Below are 20,536 nucleotides of genomic sequence, written 5' to 3'. Positions count from 1 at the left end.
AATGGGCAGCTGGATGGTGGGGCTAGGGGCTGAGGCAGGCAAGGGGAGCCGGAAGGCAGGGAGGGGTTGCTTGGTGTGCTGGGCAGGTGGGGGGTGGGGGAAGCCCATGAGCACCCAGTGCTGTGGGACAAACTCAAGCTGTCTGGAGGGCCTAAGGCAGGTGTGAAAGCCAAGGTCACCATGTGAGAGGTCTGAGCAGGTTGGAGAATGGACCGGGGCACTCGGGGGAGGACTTGAATGGGTGTGGGAGAGAAGAAGAGAGGAATGTCAGCTCTCACCCTGGTAGCCCTTTATCCACTCCGGCCTGGCACTTTAATTACATTCTCAGTCCTTCTAACAACCCCATAATGGGACGTTATTTCCTCCATTTTGCAAATGAAGAAGCTGGTGTTCAGGAAGACGTAACTCAGGTCAGGTGATGCAGTCAGTGCAAGAGTTGGGAACTGAACTCCAGTGAGGTGACCTCTAGACTCAGGCTCTCTCTGCCTCCTACGCTGGACCCGTGTGTGCAGTGGTGCCTCTCAGGAGCTGGCTGTCCTCTGCCTTAGCCCCACAGCCCAGCAGATGGTTTATTCCACTATAGGTTGACATCCGTCCACTTGGTGGATGTTGGAACGGCTGGTTAGGTTTCACAGAGCAGCAGGGAAACATGATAAATGGAAAGGGAAGGATGCAAACCTGATCATATGCTATGATCACAGGTATGCAAAATACATACTCAGGCATTTAAAAAGAGACTACAAGAGATGCTTGCAGTAGCTCTATTTGGAATGTTTTTCCCTATTTTTCCAAAAATTTCTGTGAAGTGGCTTTTATTTCTTTGTAACTACAAAACCAAGTCACAATTTGAAATGCATCCAAGAAATCCACAGGCACAGAACGGTCACTCACACTCGTTCCTCTGCCAGAAAATAAAAACAAGCCACATCTTTTAGGTTCGTCTGGTAACCGAGAACTTGTTGCCAGGACTTCTGAAGACAGTGCCCAAACCCCATCCAGCCAGGCTCTGCCAATTCAGTCCTGACTGTCCTGTCCTCCATGACTCACTGGCCTGTCACAGGAATGGAAAGAAAGAACCTAAGTATGAAAGTGAGGGGATGCTCATTGGGGCCTAAACTGAAAGTCACCTTCTGCATCGTGTCCAACTGAACGGCATTCGGTGACCAGGAAAGAGTGACTCTAAACAAGCTTTCGGGTCGGAGCCTCAGCTATTTAAAAGAAAATTTATTCTGTTTCCGGTATCCTCAGGCACTTGGGAAGGAGCATGTCTTTTTACGTAGGAAACACTCTTGTTCCTTCAGTAAAGCGGGTCTTCTAATGACTTCTGGACTGATACTATTCAAGAGAGGAGCTTGTGGTCAGATACACGTTCCCAGCCTCATCTCAAACTTACTGACTCAAGCTCACTAAGCCATGGCCCAGAAGTTTGTATTTTAAGCCTCAGCAAATTCTGAATATTGGACCTGTCTGGAAACTTTCTAGTGCACAAAATGAATTTGAATTTTGTGTATTTGAAGGTAATAAAACTGTGAATCCTTTTAAATGGTACTATAGTTCCTTCAAATGGCTTGAATTAATGAGACCGATTTCCATTGGTTACTGAGGTTGGGTCTCTCTAAATATACCCTGAAATTACAGGTCTTAGTCTCAGTCCAGGCCTTAACATCCAACTCACCTTTCAGGGAAGAGGTAAAAGGGCGGATTTTGCTCAGACCTGGATTCTGACCCGGCCCCACTGCTGACAAATCTGAGACCTGGGCCAACACGCTATTTAGCCTTTTCTGAGCCCAGTTCTTCATCTGTGCAGGTATAGGAATGATGGCCTTGCCCTGTATAGCAGTAACAGGGCACCCGGTACACAAGAGGGGCTCAAAACCATCTCAGTCTAACTAGGGTATGAACCACTCCCCATCAGAATTGGCTCTATGTCCTTCCTTGTCACATCCACTTTTGACTTTATTCTGCCTTATAAGCTAAAAGTAACTAACATCTGTGTGGCTCTTTGAGATCTCCAGAGCCCCTTTCCCAGATATTACCTGGAATACTCTCCACAACAACCCTGAGTTAGGGATCGTTATCTCCACTTTAAAATAAATGAGCCCCAGAGAGGCCAAAGGACCTTGCCAGAAGTGGTAAAGTCAGGATTTGAACACAGATCCCAGACCATTTCACACCCTGTTCTGTCCCTACTATAGGCAATGTACATTACCCAAAGCACTTTCACATCTCTCACAGCGTTTTAAAATATATTTCCATGACTATTCCCCCCACTAATCTAAAAGCACCTATAAAGCAGTTACCGTATGGTAAGTCTTTGAAGGGAAACGCACAGAGCTTCTGGGCATCTGTGTCTTCGCCGTGGTTAGGGGAAAAGGGGGATGAGCTCAAGAATAACGCATACTTTTTCCCAGTCTCTCATGCATTCCACACTACTCATGCCCACACCACTGAAGTGAACCCATTTTAATAGCATGAATTTATCGAACGCTGCTACCAAGTGTCACGTACTTTACTCGTGAAACAGGTTAAACTGTGTTAAACACTTAGAAAAGTCCTGACACATATTGTCTATTGTTATTATTTAATTATCCATACAGCCTGTGAGGTAGACATTATTTTCCTCATTATACTGATACGGACACCGAGAAGTTAAGCAGTCAGCCCAAGGTCGCACTGCTAGTTTGTGGAAAGTTGGGGAAATGCCATAAAAGGAAATTCACATCTACACATCCTACTATCAAGCATACAATATTTTACATTACAAAGGATCCTTTTATTTACTAAAATAAAATTCCTCAAAGAGGCAGCCACCTCCCCTACTCATCCCACTCACCCTGACCTTTTGCTTATAGACCTTCAATGGTCTCGTGGATAAAAAAAGTATTAGAGAAACCAGAGGCCGAAGTTTTCCAACCAATGCCTAAAAGCCAATAACCAGAAATGAAGAAAATAATAATCGGCAACATTTATTGAACACTTTATATATAGATAAAGAATTCTTATAGCAACTCTGCAAGGTAGATATCACCTCCTTTTTACGGAACAGAAAACGGAAACTCAAGAGATTAGGTTAAGCCCAAAGCAAGCAGGGGAGCCAGGCTTGGAACCCAGGCGCTCAGCCCCAAACCCCTGCCATTTCCAATACACCATGCTGACTTCACAGGCATTACACGAAGTGCAAATCAACAGGAAGATCGAATGTGGTTTGCCAGATTGTGCACCAGGCACCTTAGCGAAGCAGTTGCTGAATGAGATAAAAATTATGTAACTTGAAAGATCATTTGAGATATAAAAGGATAAACGAACTGACACAAGGTGACATTGCCCCCTACTTCCTGAAGGTTAACGTTGGACCACATCTCACACTACCACCCCCTACACGCTTTCACAGAGATGGATTCAATTTATCAAGGAAGCTGGATCTCAGATCATCTTGAGTGAGAAAGGCGTCTGGTCCTAGATCTGTCCCTTGAAGTAAGAGAAAGTAATCTGGTTTCGAGACAGCCCTTCAGATCTGCAGACAGCAACCACACCCCTTACGAATTTTCTTGCTTTCAGCCTGAATGTTCCGCCCTCAAAGGACACTGGTCGCCTCCTCTGTACACTTGATATCCTTAAAAAAATGAGGATAATGATTGTCTACATCAAAGAATTAATGAAGCTTTATTATAGAACAAAATAGAGGAACAGAGATAGAAGTCCTTGAATGGTAAAAATATTAGTTCAAATTCTTAGTCAAGTGATAGGCAACTCAGAGACACTTTATCCCCCTCCGAAAAGACAGTGCTTTCCCCATCCCCAGAATGGCGCTGGCACCAGGTTGCTGCCTGAGTCTCAGCAAATCCGTCTGACTTCTTTGGAATGGGGAGTCCCAAGTTCAGGGTAAGCCGATGACCCTGGAAACCTGCTGGCTCCCTGCCCACATCCCACCACACACGGTGGGGTCTGATCTGGACAGCACCATCGCCCGCAAATCACAAGCCACGCAAGGAAAACGATAAGGCTTTATGAAAAATCCAAAGTTTATTGCAAATTGTATTTTGCTTCCCTTCGTTCTTCATTTTTACAGGATTTATTGATATCCATGATTTTTTCACAGATGTACTTGTTGACTTTGGAGAGTCTCTGTGCAATTTCAGTTTCATCCACAGTTTCTTGTGCTATTCTGTCATACAAACACTCTAGACAGGGGAAAGAAACAAGATGGCCAAGGATTAATGGTGGATTGGAGTACAATCTTTTAAGGGGGCAAAAACAAAATGAGCCTCTTGACATACCTCCCAAATACCAAGTCTTGTGTCTGGCACAGCTGTATTTTTAAATTTTCATCACAAGTGTACTTAGAAAAGAATAAACTGTAGGTCTCTACTTTAAAAATAACGATACAATATCCATGTGCCCACTACCCAGCCCCAGCTTAATAAGACATTATTGGTCCTTTCAAAGCCCCTGGATGCCCCTCCCAAGCCCACCTTCACCAGAGGGAAGCACTCTCCTGAATTTTTTCTCTTCTTTTAGTCTTATCACATATGTATACATTCTTAAATAACATATTGTTTACTCTTCCCTGTTTTTTAACTGTTTTACAAGGGTATGCTGTACCTTACATATCTTTCTGACTTTCTGTTTTTCACTCAACATTACGGTTTCGTGATTTACCCAAGGGGAAGGCTGCAGCTGCTGCTCATTCACTGTCACTGACGGGTAGTATTCTCTTGAAAGGACCATTCCACCATTTGCTGATCCATTTATTGTCAATGGATACTTGGGACTGTGTCCAGTGTTCTACAATTACCAACACCCTGGCACGTGTCTTGTGGAGTGCACGTGCAGGAAATTCTCCAGCACGGGCCTCTGTGTGGAACTGCCGAATGCTAGGGTATGTGCATGCTCAACTCTACTAGGTGATGCCTAGTGAATTGCTTTCCAAAGTGGTTGCGCTGACTGGCACTCTTAAAAGTAGTGTATGCAAGGACTGGTTGCTCCGTGTCTTCAAAAGCACTTGACACTGTCAGGTTATTAAGGTTTTGACAGCCTGGTGGGTGCGAAGTGGTATCTCATCGTGGTGATTACTACTGAGGCTGAGGACGGCCACACTTACTGAGTCTGACATTTGCAATGTGATGAAGCCAAGAGCAGGCCTCCGACAAAGTCTGACAAGGAGCCTGACTTCAGCCCACTTCCTAGCCTGGGGACCTGAGGCAAATCATTGCCCTAGATTCCTCACCTCATAACCAAGGACAACAAAGCACAGGTTATCTTTTTTAAGGCTGCCATGAAGCATGTGAGATAAACATTTTGCCAGCCTTCTTCAAACAGTAAGGAACACTGCACCTCTATGGAGTTGTTACAAGTATTTTATGTAGCTACAGTGGTTTGTTCCCAGGGCCTAGCAGAGTGTTTGCAGAGGGGCAAGGTTATGCAAATACGTGTTAAGTGAATGAGTGAAGATTTTTCCAAGGAAACTGGAGGGGACATGAGGGGACTGGAGGAGTGCATGGGAATGTACCACTGGGGTACGTAATCGTGGACAAGAATTTTAACTTCTTTGAACCTGCACTTCCCGACCTGTAAAACAGGCATGATGACGCACTCTTAAGGAAGTGCTATGAAAGATAAACAAAATCTTGTCTACCAGGCCAGCCCATAGCAGGTAGTCCTACCGGAGACGCAGAATGTCAGCACTCCAAGGGACTGCAGGGCCTACCACGTGCTGATCCCTCCACCGGCAGGAGGAGGCAGAGGCCTACAGAAAGGAGGTGAGTACAGGCCGAGTCCGCGGCTGCCGCCCCCAATGCCAAGCCCTTCCTGGGTGTGCAGCCAGCCTGCCTCCTGGTACCATCCATGCTGCAGGGTCATGCGCCATAGGCGTTCTGAGTCCGGGGCACCCCGCTCTCCCCACGGAGAAGGGGTCTGCACAGAGAAGACTTTACATGCTTTTGGTTGACCTCCACTGTTCCCTGACTACTCCCAAGCCCGCTAATCTCCACTTCATCTTGTCTTCGCCTTTCCACAGGGACTGAGACAAGAAGGTAGGAGGCCCCATCTCTCTCCATTCCTGCCTTCTGCTGGGTCCACCTGCAATTCCCTCCTGCTGCAGACTATCCCAGAAATCAGTGTCTTTGATCATCTCTTCCTTGATTAGCCTGGCTCCAACCTTCAGCTGCCTAAACCTTACTCACTCTTCCAGATTCAGCTTCCCTGGGACATCCCAGACTGAGCTGGGAGACCCCACTCTGCTGAGAGCCTCTGTGCTCTCGCTGGCTCTCTCTCTCTCCAAGCACTGACCGTGGTCTAATAAAACTGGGACCAGTGTCTCCCCCGCAGACAGGAATGCCTGGACGTTCCAACTCCAGCCCTGGGCCAGGAGGAAGCAGACACTCACAGTGACTTTGCTGGAACCTGAATCAAGTGAGGGAGGCAACCTAAGCTGTGAACCATTTCAAAGTTCAGGGGTTCGAATCCGGCTCTTGTCCTCGTTGCTGTGTAACCTCTAAGTGGTAACCCCTCTGGGTCTCAGGTTTGCCATCTGTGAAAGTAGGATGGCAGACCCCATAATCCAAGGAGATTCTTCCAGTGCTAAGTCTTCAGCTGTCTGGAAGGCAGAAGGGTGGGACAGAGGCTGAGGAGACAGAAGGGGAGAGAAGGAGGGTGGACGTGATGGCCCTTGGAGCCCTGGCAGGGGTCACAGAAGAGGCAGGAAGAGAAAGGGCTGAATGGAGAAAGGTTTACAAGAGTCCTCCCCGGAATCCCAACCATTCTGGTGTCCTGGGGGCAGGAGCACCGCACGGCCCCTCAGGTTGATTAAAAGGCTTTGTTAGAGTCTAGATATTAATCACCTGCACTTGCTGGGAATGTCTCCCTCTGCGAGGGAGCGTTTGAGATTATTGCTTAATTAACAAGGTTTATAACAGTGCTAATGTGTCCTATTAAAAAAGTTATAAAAATTAACCAGAACTCAATGCTGTGGCTCATTTAGAAAACTCAGACACTCTGCAAAAGGTCATTTGACCTTAATAAGGTTTAACTGTCATTCTGCAGCTTAGCATTAAAGCAAGACTCTCCTATAGCCCTCCTGCTTCTCATGTTCTAAAATGGTGTCAGTGTTCAGCCATCCTGCTGCTGTCCCGTAAGGAATGACTTTAAAATCAAAGAGACGAGAAAATCCTCAGGAGCATCAAGGATTGTTATTTTGATACGGCAAACGAGACTAAATGCGGTAAAAATCAAATTAACGCAAGCAATCTCAATCCACAAAGAGCTGGCATGGGAAGGACCAGTCCAAATCGGTCTGGAGGAGCTCAAAGAATTAGGCTAAAAATGGTGAGTGTATGGTGGGATAGGAGACAGACTTCAAACCTGCCTGCTTGTAGTTAAGAAAGACCCAGCACTGGTAAGACAAGAAACCTCTGGAGACAAGGAAGTCTGAAAGCCTAGTTCTGCGTGGCTCTGATCTAACCAGTTGTATGGCCTTGGGCAACTCATTCTTCCTTCTCATTCATGTGCACGGCAAGCGTTTCTGGGCTTGTGGCTAGGACCTCCCCAGGCCCTTGGGAGGCAAAGATACAGTAAAAAGAGAAGAGAGGTAGGCACGAAGGGCTCTGGGACATACAACCGAAGTGTCCGTCCACCCTGAGAGGTCAGGGAAGGCTTCCTGAAGGAAGGTTCTCGTCAGCATATCTGGGTGGGTAGTAGCAGCTAGCCGGGCAAAGCGGCCCGGGCACAGGGTGGTAGTATGACCTGTGGTCTAGGCACCAGGAATGGCATTTCCAAATTCCCTAATGAAGAAACAGGGCTTGCTCAGGGAGTACAATAGTTCATGAGGGCAAGAACTCTAGGGATAGACTGGTGAAAAATAAAGCTGTAGCACTGGCCAGGGGCCAGGTTCTAAAGGTGCTTTCGTGACACATTAAGAAGCTTACTTTTTAACACTGGGCGCCAGGGACTGGCTGTGACGGGGTGGTGGTAATGGGATCATGCAAACATGATCCTGAAAGATCACTCTGGTTACATAATGAGGAGTCTGGAAGCTGCTGGAGTCGTGTAGGGGGGAAATGATGGCCTGACGACGAAAGGTGCAGTGGGGCAGGGAGAGGAGTGGGTGGTTTGAGACGCATCTGGGGGGAGAACAGACAGGACGAGTCCTGTGGAGGAGGTAAGCATGACGCATCTCCCCTTCACCAAGACAGGGGAGACAGGAGGGGCACAAGGCTCTGGAGAGAGGAGAAAGGAGCAAGCAGGGAGGGGTGCGGTTGTGCCAGTGTCACGTAGGCATCGGTGAGGAGATGGCCAGTGGGCACCTGGATGTGCGGCTTGGGAACTGAGAAGTGTGGACTGAGCAGAAGAGAGGTTTGGGAGCGTCATTCGCTGAGTCAGCACATGTTCACAGAGCACTCGCTACCTGCCTGCCCTGAACAAGATGCTCACGAAGCTTATATTCCAGTGGGCGTGGGGGGGGGAGACAATCACCCAGTAAAGGAACAAACAAGAAATGCTACGCAGAGACTTCATGTAGGGGGATGCTGACGTGACGGAGAGCAACAGAAAGGCTCCTACAGACTGGGCTGTGAGGGAAGGCCTCCCTGGATGATCAGACGGAGGCAGCGTGTGCAGGGCAGATGGTGGGAACAGGAAGGAAGGGGAAAGAGGCCCCTGTGGTTAGAGCACGGTGGGAAATGGAAGGACAGAGGGGTCCCCAGAGGCCAGGTCAGCAGACATGCTCCAGGACGAGGAGTGTGGATTTCAGCCTGGGCCGGGGGCACACAGAGGGCCGTGGGCACAGTGGGAAGGGAGGAACGCTGTGTGGAGTGAGAGAGAGGACACCGTGGGCACAGAGGCCAGGGCGGCAGAAGAGGAGCCCACGTGGGGGATGAGAAGCCAGGGGAGCAGGAGCAAATGGAGCTTGCGGCACAGTTTCTCAGCGAGGGAGGAGAGGTCATCTCCGACAGTCCGGGGAGGAGGCGAAACATGTGCCCTGGGCTTGCACAGGAGGAAGTCTGTGGGAAACGAGGCAAGAACAGATGAAGGAGAGGGCTGGGAGTAGACAGCAGACAGCGGCGGCATTACAAGTGAACACAGGCAGCGAGTGTAGGCAACCCCTTCAATGTGAAAAGGAAATGTGAAAAGGAAAAGAGAGACATGGCAACAGCTAGGTGGTAGGAGTGGCCTCTAGGGAGTGTTTTATTTGTTTTCTTAAGAAATGAGGAGTCAAAGTCTATTTAAATGATGCTGGGAAGGAAGCGGGAGCGCAGGAGCATAATTGGAAGAACGAGGTACTTAGGAAGGCAGGGGGGCTGGGATCCAGATGGAGAGACTTTTCTTTTCTCTATGTAGGAAGAGGCACGACCATCTTTTGAGAAAGAGGGAGGTGTGGACTATCATGGTAGGAAGAGCAGAGAAGGTTTAAAAAGAGCTTGGGAAATGGAGTGGATCAGTGAGGAAAACCTGGGGGGCTTGGCAGGTGCGGCTGAAAACCGTGAGTCTGGGATGGCCCTACGCCACGTAGCTGAGGGGTACTGTAGACTGTTCCGTAGCACTGGGAGCCAGATTAGCTGCACAGGACATCATGTGAATGGGGTTTGAAGAATAGTCAAAATGTCTGTGTGGGCCACTGGGTAGCCAGGCCAAGGACGGCGATCCTGGCTTTCCAGATGGAGACACCAAGCATCTGCTCGGTACTGGCGCCGCACTAGGCTTGGGGAAACAAAAGTGAATCTAGTAGGAACCGGGGTAAGCTCATAGCTAAACCAAAGCAGAGCTGGGGCTCGACCCCAGGCTTTAGATACCTGGTTCCTATTTCGACCTGCCGTCACCCTGCACTGGGAGTAGACAGGAGAGAGTCCGCAAGCCGAGAAGCACTGAAAGACAGTGAACTTCAATGATGTGACCATCACAGTGTCACGTCGGCTCCATGGAGGCAGCGCACTTGTCAACAAAGAATGGTAACTTCTTTCCTAGTTGACACATAACTCTTTCCAAGTTATAATTCTACCCTTTTAGTTGTCTGAAGAGGGAAGTTTTCAGCTGAGGAAACTCAGACACGAAGGGGAGGCGACTGACAAGAAATCACACCAAGGGTCAGTCAGGGGATCAGTTTGCCGCTCTCAGTGTTTCATTTGTTCAAACTGCATTTATTGAGCTCCTACTGTGTGCCAGGACCCGTGCCGGGCACCAAGGACATGGAGGTGAATCAGAGAAGGTCAGACTTGTGCCAGAGGCAGACATGCGGTAGATGATTTTAGACCACAACATGACAATGGGGCGCCAGCCAGTCACTGGAAGGCCTCTGGGACCTGCTGAGTCACCTTCCAAGTATAATGGAGTCAGAGGTCGGTCACCTATCCAGCAGGGCGAGAACTGCATCCCCAGGAAGGGCTCTTTCTCAGGGCGACCTCCCAACTCAGGACCACCCTTTCAGACAGCAAGCAGACTAAAGGTTAAAATAAGTGGCTGCCTAAATCAATTAGTCATGAGTCAGCGAGGCAAGGAGGGCAGCTGCGCTAGAGCAGAATAAGCCTCACACCAGAGTCAGGGTGACATGGGCCTGACCCTATAGCTCCAACCTCGGCCTGAGCACTGAACCTCGCTGAGTCCTGCTACCTCGACCTCCAAAACATACCCTAAATATGGCCATGTTTCCCCACTCCCACTGCTCTAACCTTAGTCCAGGGCATCATCATCTCCATCTGAGGCCACGGCATGAGTGTCCTAACTGATCTCCCATTTGGTCACTCCACGATCAGCAGACCCCACTGCCCTTCTCCTGTGAGTACAGTAGATTCAAGCTGTTTCATGTGGCCTTCGCGGCCCTCAAGACCCGCTCCTGCCTACCTCCCTGACCTCACTCTCCCCTCACTCATGACTCTGTGCCCGTCTGGAGCTTCCTCATCCCTTAAGCACGCTGGCCTTGGCACCTGTTATTCCGCCTACTGCACCACCCCTCAGACCTCCACGGGGCTGCCTCATCCACCTCCAGTCCCTGGCCTCTTCAAGCAGGCCTGCTCCAACCACTGCGGCTAACGCAGCCCTCTTTGTCCTGCCATAACATATGATGATGCTTCACCACCTTCATCGGTACCTGAAATTATGTGACATATTTGTTGTCTGCCTTAGAACCCGGCATGGGGCCTGCTCAAAACGTACATGTGGATGGAGTCTACTTTCTTCATTGAAACATGGCGGCTTGGACACTTGGAGGCTAGCGGTCAGGAGCACTGCTTCTGAGGCCCAAGGCAGTGACCCCCTTCCCCAGGAATCCTTCCTTGATTTTCCAGCTAGGGGTCTGGTCCCCTCCTGAGACCTCCCTCTCTCACGCCAGTGACCCGAACCGTACTTGCGTCCACAGCTCATCTCCCTGTTAAATATGAGCTCTTCTGGGACAAGGTCCATTATCTGCTCTTAGGTCCCGCGCCCAGCCCGGGGCCTGGCATGGAGAGGCTTCAGAGTTTGCTGACCTGGGTCTGGTACCTTCCTGACAGAGTACAGGACGGCATCTCAGTCATGGCGTTTGTACTGGGTGACCTACCTCTGACAATGCTTAGTTTGTGAGGCGAGAGGGGTGGCTTAGGGACCGCATCTTTCTTTTTTTTTGTGGCAACTCCTGTGACGCTTCTGTTCTTCAGAACATCTGTTCCCCAAATCATGACTGCCAAGTTCTTTGTGTACTTGGAATCTCCTTGGGTTACTTGTAGCTGGTGCCATTTCTCCTCATCAACCCAAATCCCGCTTCCCAGATGGACCTGAAAGGGATAAGAACACAAGCACCTGTGTCGTCGGACAGGCTGGTGTTGGAAACTTTTCTTGTCCTTTAAAAGACATTGCTGCACAACTACAAGGGACTCATTCCATAAATACTACATTAACTTTGTTTAAGGGAAATAACGCTTATTTACAAAATACCTATGATGCACCGGGCCTTATTTGAGCACTTTATATCCACTATCTCAAATCTCCATGGCAACCCTGGAAGGAAGGTGTTGAGACACTATTTTCACCTCAGATGGAAAGGTGAAGCCAATTGCCAAAAGTCACTCGGACTATTAAGTTGTAGGGCTGGGATTCTAAGCTGTACTCATGTTATAACAAGGCCGCTCGGAGCCTGACCGAATCTCAGGAACACATACATTTAACTTCTCTCTCTGTGACACTTTAGACAGACTTCTCTCCCTTTCACATGGGCATGCTGGGACACACATCCTGGCACAGTGCTTCTCCACAGTGGCACATACGGGGGTCCTCTGGGGCTGTAAAAATCAGTGGTGCCTAGGCCCCATTCCCCGGGATTTGGATTTGTTACTCTCGGTGGAGCCGAGGGACCAGGATCATTGAAAGTTCCCGAAGTCATTCCGGCGTACAGCTAAGCCTGAAAGCCACCACCCACTGGAGCGGGGCAGGCGGCGGCCAGGCTCCGCCATTAATCGGAGTGTGTTTGTGCAAGTCCTTTCCCACCTCTGGCCTCAGTTTCCCGTGAACTGAACTGGGAAAGGGGGATTTCATCTCTGCGTTCCTTCTGGCTCAGAACACGTATAGTTTTCACAAATCAAACAGAACCACGGCGTCCTCAGTCTGATTCTGATGGCACACATAACGGAACATAATGCTCCCTACAAGGGAAGTACTCTGAAAGTTTCAGGGCAGAGTTGGTAAATGTAAAGGACTCAGAAGGATCTAGCAATGAACTACAGGTGTTCAGACTGTTTCTCTTTCTGGCTCTTTTAACAACTCAAACACCATTTGCTGATATTATCGTTAAAAAATAGAGTTTTGACTTTGACACTGCCATTTATGTTGTGTTTCTAACGAGTCTATAGAAGGTGGAAATGGCCTCTGTGGGGAAGGAGGGGAGGCACCTGCTAATAAGCTAAACTTCCTCAGGGTAACGAGAGGGCTCTGCCTAAAGTTCTTGTCTTCAGCAAGACCTGTAGGTCATCCACATCATGTGGTCAGGAGACCTCTCGGGAGAGGTCCTGGTTTGAGAGACCGTGAGCACACCCGAACTGATGGCAGACTGGCAAGAACCACTGTCAAAGATGACTGAAGAGCTTTCTACTGAAGCCTGGCTTGGAAAAGAAGGTGGGCATACACAGACGGGAAGACAGGGCAGTCAGCAACACTGCTTCCTTCCCCAATTACTGACGTTTTCCAGTCAATAAAAAATAAAAACAAAAACAAAACAACCCAGCAACACAGCCCACCCATGAATGCCAGTAAGTAACAATCCTCCTGGCCTCATCTGCCTTTGCTTCCCTTTGCTCACAAGATCATTCAGATCTTTGCAGGCCTGCTATCAGATAAGCAGATCCACCTGGTCTTCCTGTGCCGCAAACCTCAGGACTGCACATCTACTCATATGGCTCGGCAAGATAAGCCATGCTGGAAGTGAGATGCGCTGCCTGGGGCCAGCTGGGCAACACGGATCCAAGGTCAAGTCGGTTCTTTCCTCCACAGTCTGAACTGCGGGTGGGCAGTCCGAGTGCCAGATCAGGCATGTGGGGGACTAGTTTCCTGCTGCTCCCTGCTGGGCCCCAAGTCACCTCCCTAGGTGGCACTCTGAAGCTACCCTCACAAGCTTCCTGACGTAGGGGAAAAACAAGGAATCTGAGTTAGATTAAATTCAGAATCAGAAAACCTTTGAAATGGAAGACAGCTTCCGTTTTTCAAACATCTCTGCTCTTTTCTACCCTGGGCCTTGCTTTCCTATAATCTTTTATTATTCTTAAAAGAGAGATGACAGTCATTTTCGCCAATGTTCTACTAGATAAGGGGGACACTAATATTTTTTGAGAACCTGGATTGTACCCTCAATTTATTTAATCCTCATAATGACCTTAAGAGATGGAAATACGTTAGAAGTTATTATTCCCACTTTACAGACATGAATAGAGATTCAGAAGGACAAAATTACCTTTTCTAAGACATACTAGTAGTAAATTTGGGGATAAAGATTCAAACCCAAATCTGTGTGACTGGCATTGCCCGTGTTCCGCAGGCCTTACTGCCCCTGCCAGTGTCATGGTGGTGACAATGTGGTGGAAACACAGCCCATCTATCGCACCGATATTCTACTGGGCTTCTTTTTTGAGCTTTCCTCTGTACTGGTCCAGACGCTTCCCTCACTGGCCCCCACCACAGGTCACTACTGCAGGCAGGGAAGCCAGAAGAAGCCACGGGCTGGCCTTCCTGTCTCCAGTCCCTGCTCCCTCCAACCCGTCCCCCCACCAATAACCACTACCAGATCAGTTTCCCTAAAACATGGCTTTCCTTCTTTGACTAGCTGACTTCCAGTCTTTCAACTCTGTGTTTCCATGTGAACCCTCCGGCATCTTGAATGGCTCCCTGTTTACTATCACATCTACCCAGTCTCCTCAGTCGGCTCTAGAGGCCCTCTAGAATCCTCTTTCCAGTCAACCTCTTAGCCTTTATTTCCCTGCTATGGCCATCAAGATGAAGCTCCTAAACTCCTTCCCTTGCTTCTACTTTCAGTGTGTGGTAACACAAAGATGGCGCTGGAGGCTCCAGCTCCGGGTGTGAATCCTCACCCTGCTACCTACTAGCTGGGAATCTTGGGCTAGCCACTTTACCTCTCTGAGCATCACTTTCCTCAGGTGGAGAAGAGGCAGAACCACCGAATTCACAGAGCTGTTCTGAGGATTATATGACATAACATGAATCAGATGTCAGGAGGACAGCACACATTCTCCGCCCCGCCCCCCCGACTTCCCCACCCCCAGCCATGTCCCTGCTCAGGCCTTTCCCCTGTCCAGGAATGAATGCCTTCTTCTATGTCTTCTTAAGCCTGCTCATCTTTCAAGCCCCAGTCCCAAATCCAGGAAACACTCTTGAACTGCTCCGGGACTAAGTTCTATCCCCTCTGAATTTCTAGCCTACTGAGAGCCTTCACCACCTGATTCAGCCCTTCACGGTACATCTCCATGGGGACGGGGTGAGGCTTTGCCTCTTCTGTCCCCTTCATACTGATCAAGACTAGTCTGAACACAAAGCAGTAAGAAACTGATGGGCATATTTATTATGTACTAATGGCACAGGCTTTCAGTTCTGGTGAGCTGTTCCTTAGAGAAGAAAATATTTTCTGACGTGCACTTGAGTACAAGGCCAACTTTACAGCACAGAAAGAAATGGCTCTGGGTAAAACCAATCACAGGTATGTGCTGGAACAAGGGCTCTTCGGGTTAGCAAAGCTCAGGGTCACCTGGACCGATGCCCAACTTTCAGAGATACAGCAGAATAGACTGGAAAAAACACTGACCTGGGAACCAGGAGACCTGGCTTGCACTTCCTACCTGCCTGTCTCTAATCTATTCTATAATTACAGAGGAATTCCTTCTCTGGATGTGTTTCCCCATCTATTCCATGTATAGACTATTTAAACTTTAATGGTCTTTACAGCTTTGTGCTTCAATGAGTTTTTGAAATAAAACATCTTAGACAAAGAAAAGCAATGAACTTTATCAAAATCAAAGTAACTTTTGTGGTGAGCCCTATTCACATAAACCATAGTTTGCTATTTGACCAAAATGTTAGCCTTATGTGTCAAGGGAGGTTATTAAAAATATGGCATCGGCTAGGATGAGACTTGATCAAAAAATGGCTTTGTGCAATGTTTTATAGGACAAAACTAGTTTCCTACTAGGAAATGGATCCCATTCTAATGCTCTAGGTTTTGCAGAGATTAAGGCTTTTGTTCATGCAGGCAGAGGAAAGAAAGGGTCAGAAACCCTAGCAGAGCCAAGAACAATGAGGATGCAGGGAACGCTGCTCTGGGAAGCTGCCATCCATTTCTAGTCTGTCCGCTTCCTCTCCTCTCCCTTCATAAATTTCTCTGCTGAACTACCAATTAGTTGCAAACAAAAGTCAGGTTAGTTTTATAGCAACATGTTGGCAATAACCAATGAAAAAACAAAATTGGCAATTTTAAGATTTGTTGTGCAACTGCTGTAAAAACATTAGATGAGATTTGAGAGACCCATTTTCTGGAAATGGAAAAATGATACCTTTGCAAAAGCAGCCCCCATAATGCTCGGAAACTATCCATCAGTCTTCAAAGGAAGAGAGAAATAGATTTCTCTTGGAAGCTATCTTAAGAAAAAGTCTCTAGTCACTCTACAGTGTGGTCATGACTAAAAAGAAATCAACAAACACAGAATAGTCCTTTCTTTTATCTCCAGTTGAGGAAGATTCACCCAACTTAGATACACAGTTGGAGTCATTAAAGGCCTATGGAGAGCAATAATCCATCCCACCTCATGAAGATGGAGACCCTGATGCCCAGAAAAGGAAAGGACCCATCCAAGCAAGGTCGCACAGAAAGCACAGAGAGAGAGAGAGAGCTCTGCTTCGCATTCAGGCTTCGGGCTGCCTAAATCCACCCTGTCATGCCACCTGTCCCCTGCAAAGCGGACTTTTTAAAGCCTGTGGGCTGGAGCAAGTCAAGACAGAATGGGCCGATGACCTGGCGCATCAGTTCTGCCTCTGCGGGGGAGGCAGTGCTCAGTAGGAGATGGAATAGCAGCCTATCCAAGACAGCCCTCAAGACTAACACATTGCATTTCCTCAGCTGACAATATTTGCTTTTTTGCCTCAATCTGGCCAGTTGCAGGGATGTATCTGGATGAACCCAAATAAAACCACCTTTTCTTTCTCATCAGCCCATTGGGGAAACAATACTGGATAAACAGAGACCTTTTGAAGCACAAGGCAAGAAAAATAGACTGACACAGATGATTCTTTGGGGAGAATGAGAGGTGATATCTGTAATGTATGCCATGGTGGCAGAAACAAAACACTAAAACTGAATTTGACCAGTGCCTAGACAAAGGGCTCCAATATACTTCTTCCAAGATGAAGCCATTTGGATGTTAGAAGGATGTCCGAACAGTTATCTCCCTGCCCTGCTTGCTATATCACGTGACTTTAAGACTTTCCAAAGCTATTCCATTATTTTTCACCCGGTACCAATGTAACTACTAATAGTGTTTAAGTTTTCTTTCACGATTTTTTTCCCAAGGGTCTTACGAGAAAATCTGAGGAGTTACATGTTGTCTTAGGACTGTGGGCTAACCTGCTGAATATATAGCTTGGAACCAGCTTCGGGACATCCTAGGAGCACGTCTCATTTACCAGCTTATCCTCAGCATCTAGCATAGGGCTTAGAACATGTAGATACTTCGTAAATAGTAAAACATACACATCGAGTTATCTATCAATCAGACATTTCATATCTAGTACACCTTACAAATTTTATATATCTGGTTTAATAGGAGGGTAGGACAAGTTTCATCAAACTGCCATGTTTTTAAAAACTTTCTCACTACTAAGCTATTTTACAACATCAGTTTCATTTTACAGTTGCTTTGGCCCAGTATTTAAGAAGGTGTGTGTGTGGGGCGGGGGGAGGGAGAGAAAAAGAACAAGTCCCAGAACAGCTCCTCTAGTTACAACACACGAATTCTGGACATAGTTACTCAGGCCCGGGGCCAGGAGGCCAACCGGCCAAGCTGTGGCTCCGGAAGCTCCCACCATACTCTCCATCGTTACTCTAGCTAACAAACACTTGCAGGGAATGGATAGTGAGCTTGAAACACTACCTTGCCATTGTCTAGGATATACTTGTCCATGACAGGTGCAGGAGCGGGGTAATAGGACGACGTATTTGCTTCCTCACTGAAAGTGCTCCGTAACTCCGGCTCGGGCTCGAGACATTCTGACTTTACTTTTTCCAAGTCAATGGCGGGACCTAGGCAGTTAAGAAAAGAGATCTGTCTAGAACTCCAAGGAAAATAAAAGGCAAATATTTTTTAACTACGCATCTATCAGCACATAGTGGCACAAAATAAATATGCTGGCTTATTTTGTCCATTGGACTACACTTAAACCCAGGCTGGAAAATAATATGAGATATGAACGTCACAAGGGAAAAGGAAGAAAACTGGAAGACAAGAATGAATTTGACTCTAAGTAGGAATGAGAAGCAGTGTTTGAGGGTGTCATTGTCTGACTGGAAATGCTGGGGACTCAACTGCCTGCTCAGAAGAGGGGTCCTGGTAAGACCCCAGTGGAGACAGTGGTGGCCATCACTGTAATATGCAAATTGCGTAGCTGGGAAAAGCCCACCTCGGCAGCCTCCAGGGGAGCAGGCCACAGCCAAAGAACAGAGGTTAGGGAAGCACTGGGGAGAAACCCAAAAGTCTCCCTCTCCCTAAGACCTAGTAAGTAACTAGACAGGAGCATTTCAACCAAGAAATTAAAATACAATACAGATTAAGCTTCTGATTGCCTGATCTAGCAGCTACCCTGATTTTTATTTTAATGCAATCAACACAAATTATGTGCAGTTTAAACAGTGAAAGGAAGCTGGATAAATGGTGGAGGCTTCTAAGGGGAATATTTTTTTCTTCTCCATTAGCGTTTAAAAATGATGGGCTATTTTTTAAATCACCTATTGTGTCTTGATTACCAAAGGGCAGAGAAACAGAATGAAAATGAGTAAATAAGGCTAAATGACTGGATTAACTTTTGCAGGAGAGCAACTCCAAAGGCCAACGGAGAGCTCGGCACCCTGGAAATGCTCCCTCCTCAAACCTTTTGGGGGTTGTCCGGGCTCAGGGCTTTAGCTACTGCTCTTGCAGGTCCCCGGGGCCATGCCTATACCCTAAGTAACCGATGAATATCATGGTCCAACCTTCCCTTATCCTAACCATGTGGATCTCTTGGTATAGAGCTCTTTATATATCAAAGCCCTAACGAGCTAGTTGCAATTCTATGTTCAATTGCCACATCCTAGACTTTGGCTGGTGGTAGAGATGGTATTGGTGATTTTGTTCCTAAAATTCCTCATGACACAGCTTCCCAGAACAAGACTATCATTCCTGAATTGCTGCCATCTGCAAGACAGAATCTCAGCAGTCTCCAAGGACGTAAGCAGGAGACCTGCACAAAGCAGAAGGCAAAATGACCGGGGAGCAGAACGGTGCTGATGGAAACGCATGGCTCATCTTGGGACATAAGTTTCGGCGCTGTGCCTGGCTCTGCTGTGTTTTAACTGCGTGACCACTGGGGAGTGAACTGTAGATGCAGAAGCTGGCAGAGTGAAGGGCAGACAGCATCATCATTGTTCTGATGGCATCTCCTATACTGTCTGATCTATTCAAGGGCTGGGCTCTTCTCTTTGTCCCCAGCACCTGGCACCGAGTAGGTGTTCTCTGAAAGTCTGCTAAATGAGTAAAAGAATGACAACAATGAATGAAGAATTCTGCAGTTTCAGAAGCAGATGCCAAAGTTTCTCCTCTCTCTGTGTGAGATCTCAGGTTGAATTTCTGAGATACAAACTCAAGTGGAGCATTTGATCTTTTCTTAGATCAGGGAAGAGGTAATTACTTCAGTTTCCCCTAAAGGGCATGGCCCAGTTGGCATCTGAAGTCCCTTCCTGCTCTGACATTCAGCAACAGGAAAAAGGGCTGGGCTGAGAGGATGAGGTCCCTGTCGCCACTGGCTCACGGGTCCTCTTTGGCAAGATTGTGTCCTTCCTTTAAAGCCTCTTTTTCCTTCTATGAGAAGATGCTGGACAAGAGAAGGACTCCAGTTCAGCTTTGACTTCAGTCCGGTTCTCTCCCATCCATCTCCACCATGGCTGCCAAACACAGCTCCTTAAGACTGTGTCCTTCCTTGCTTAGTACCCTCCTTCCTAACTACGCTCAAAATGAGGTCATATATTGCAGCCTCCTTAAGGCCCAGAACAAGCAGCCCCCTCTCTACTCCTGGTGCTCACTTCTTGCTCTCCCCTGATACTCCCCTCTGCCCAGGGCCCCCTGATGCTGTGCTGGCCCAGGCCTCTATGCCTTTGGATGTGCTACTGTTTCCGCCTTGCATAATACCACCTCATCTGCATGCCAAGAATGGAGCTTAGGTGTCTCCTCTGTGAGGCTTTGCCCTGATCACTACGCTGGGGGGGCGGGGGGAGGGGGTGGCGGGAATCCTCTATTTTGTAAATACTTCCAGCAAATTGTTTGCAATCATCTGCCAATCTGTTTGTTGTCCACATTAGACTGTGAAGCTCTTTGGGGGTAAAATTTCATTCTTTTTGCAGTCTTGGCACCCAGAACGGTGCCTGGCACATTGCAGGTTCTCAATAAATTCTTCATGACAGGAGGGGAGAGAGTTGTGGGGGAGGAGGGGACTTTAACAGGATGGGGCAAAGGTCCTGAAACAAAGCCCTGCTGCTGAGTTGAGGTGTTTGGGGGTGCAGGCTGGGGTGGGTGGGAGCTGTTCTTAGACTTTTGTGACCTTCCTGGCAGCCCATGAAGTAGAAATTAGGGCTGTCAAACAGAAATCGGAAACAGCTAGGCAGAACAGATGATTCTGAGGGCTACAGAGGGACATATAAGGGACATCGGGAGTGAGGGTTGAAGGGACATCGGGAGTGAGGGCTGAGCATTGCTTCTTGGGCTCCAGCCCCTGCTGCTCCCTCCCCCGCCCAGTCAGACTCCACACCAAAGTGCCAGCCTGGCCCTCTCCAAACACC

At 48.0% G+C, this 20,536-nt stretch overlaps 2 protein-coding genes across 2 annotated transcripts in view; both read right to left on the bottom strand.

Annotated features, from left to right (window-relative positions):
- AGBL4 (AGBL carboxypeptidase 4) overlaps positions 1-20,536 on the bottom strand; it is a 1,510,278-nt gene that overhangs the window by 183,534 nt on the left and 1,306,208 nt on the right. The gene's annotated exons all lie outside the window — the stretch shown is intronic.
- Positions 4,005-20,536, bottom strand: part of BEND5 (BEN domain containing 5) — a 47,225-nt gene continuing 30,693 nt past the window's right edge. Inside the window, exons 4-6 of the mRNA XM_028106770.2 lie at positions 17,604-17,752; positions 11,525-11,738; positions 4,005-4,181 (exon numbers count right to left, since the gene is read on the bottom strand). Coding sequence (XP_027962571.1) covers positions 4,024-4,181; positions 11,525-11,738; positions 17,604-17,752 — 521 coding nt within the window. The 3' untranslated portion in view covers positions 4,005-4,023. The remainder of the gene's footprint in view (positions 4,182-11,524; positions 11,739-17,603; positions 17,753-20,536) is intronic.

Source organism: Eumetopias jubatus, unplaced genomic scaffold (assembly GCF_037043125.1).
Source record: "Eumetopias jubatus isolate StellerSeaLion01/CBP00866 unplaced genomic scaffold, mEumJub1_p1.0 scaffold_4, whole genome shotgun sequence".
Classification (NCBI taxonomy): Eukaryota; Metazoa; Chordata; class Mammalia; order Carnivora; family Otariidae; genus Eumetopias; species Eumetopias jubatus.
The sequence above is the reverse complement of the archived record's forward strand: the minus strand, read 5'-3'. Positions and strand labels throughout refer to the sequence as shown.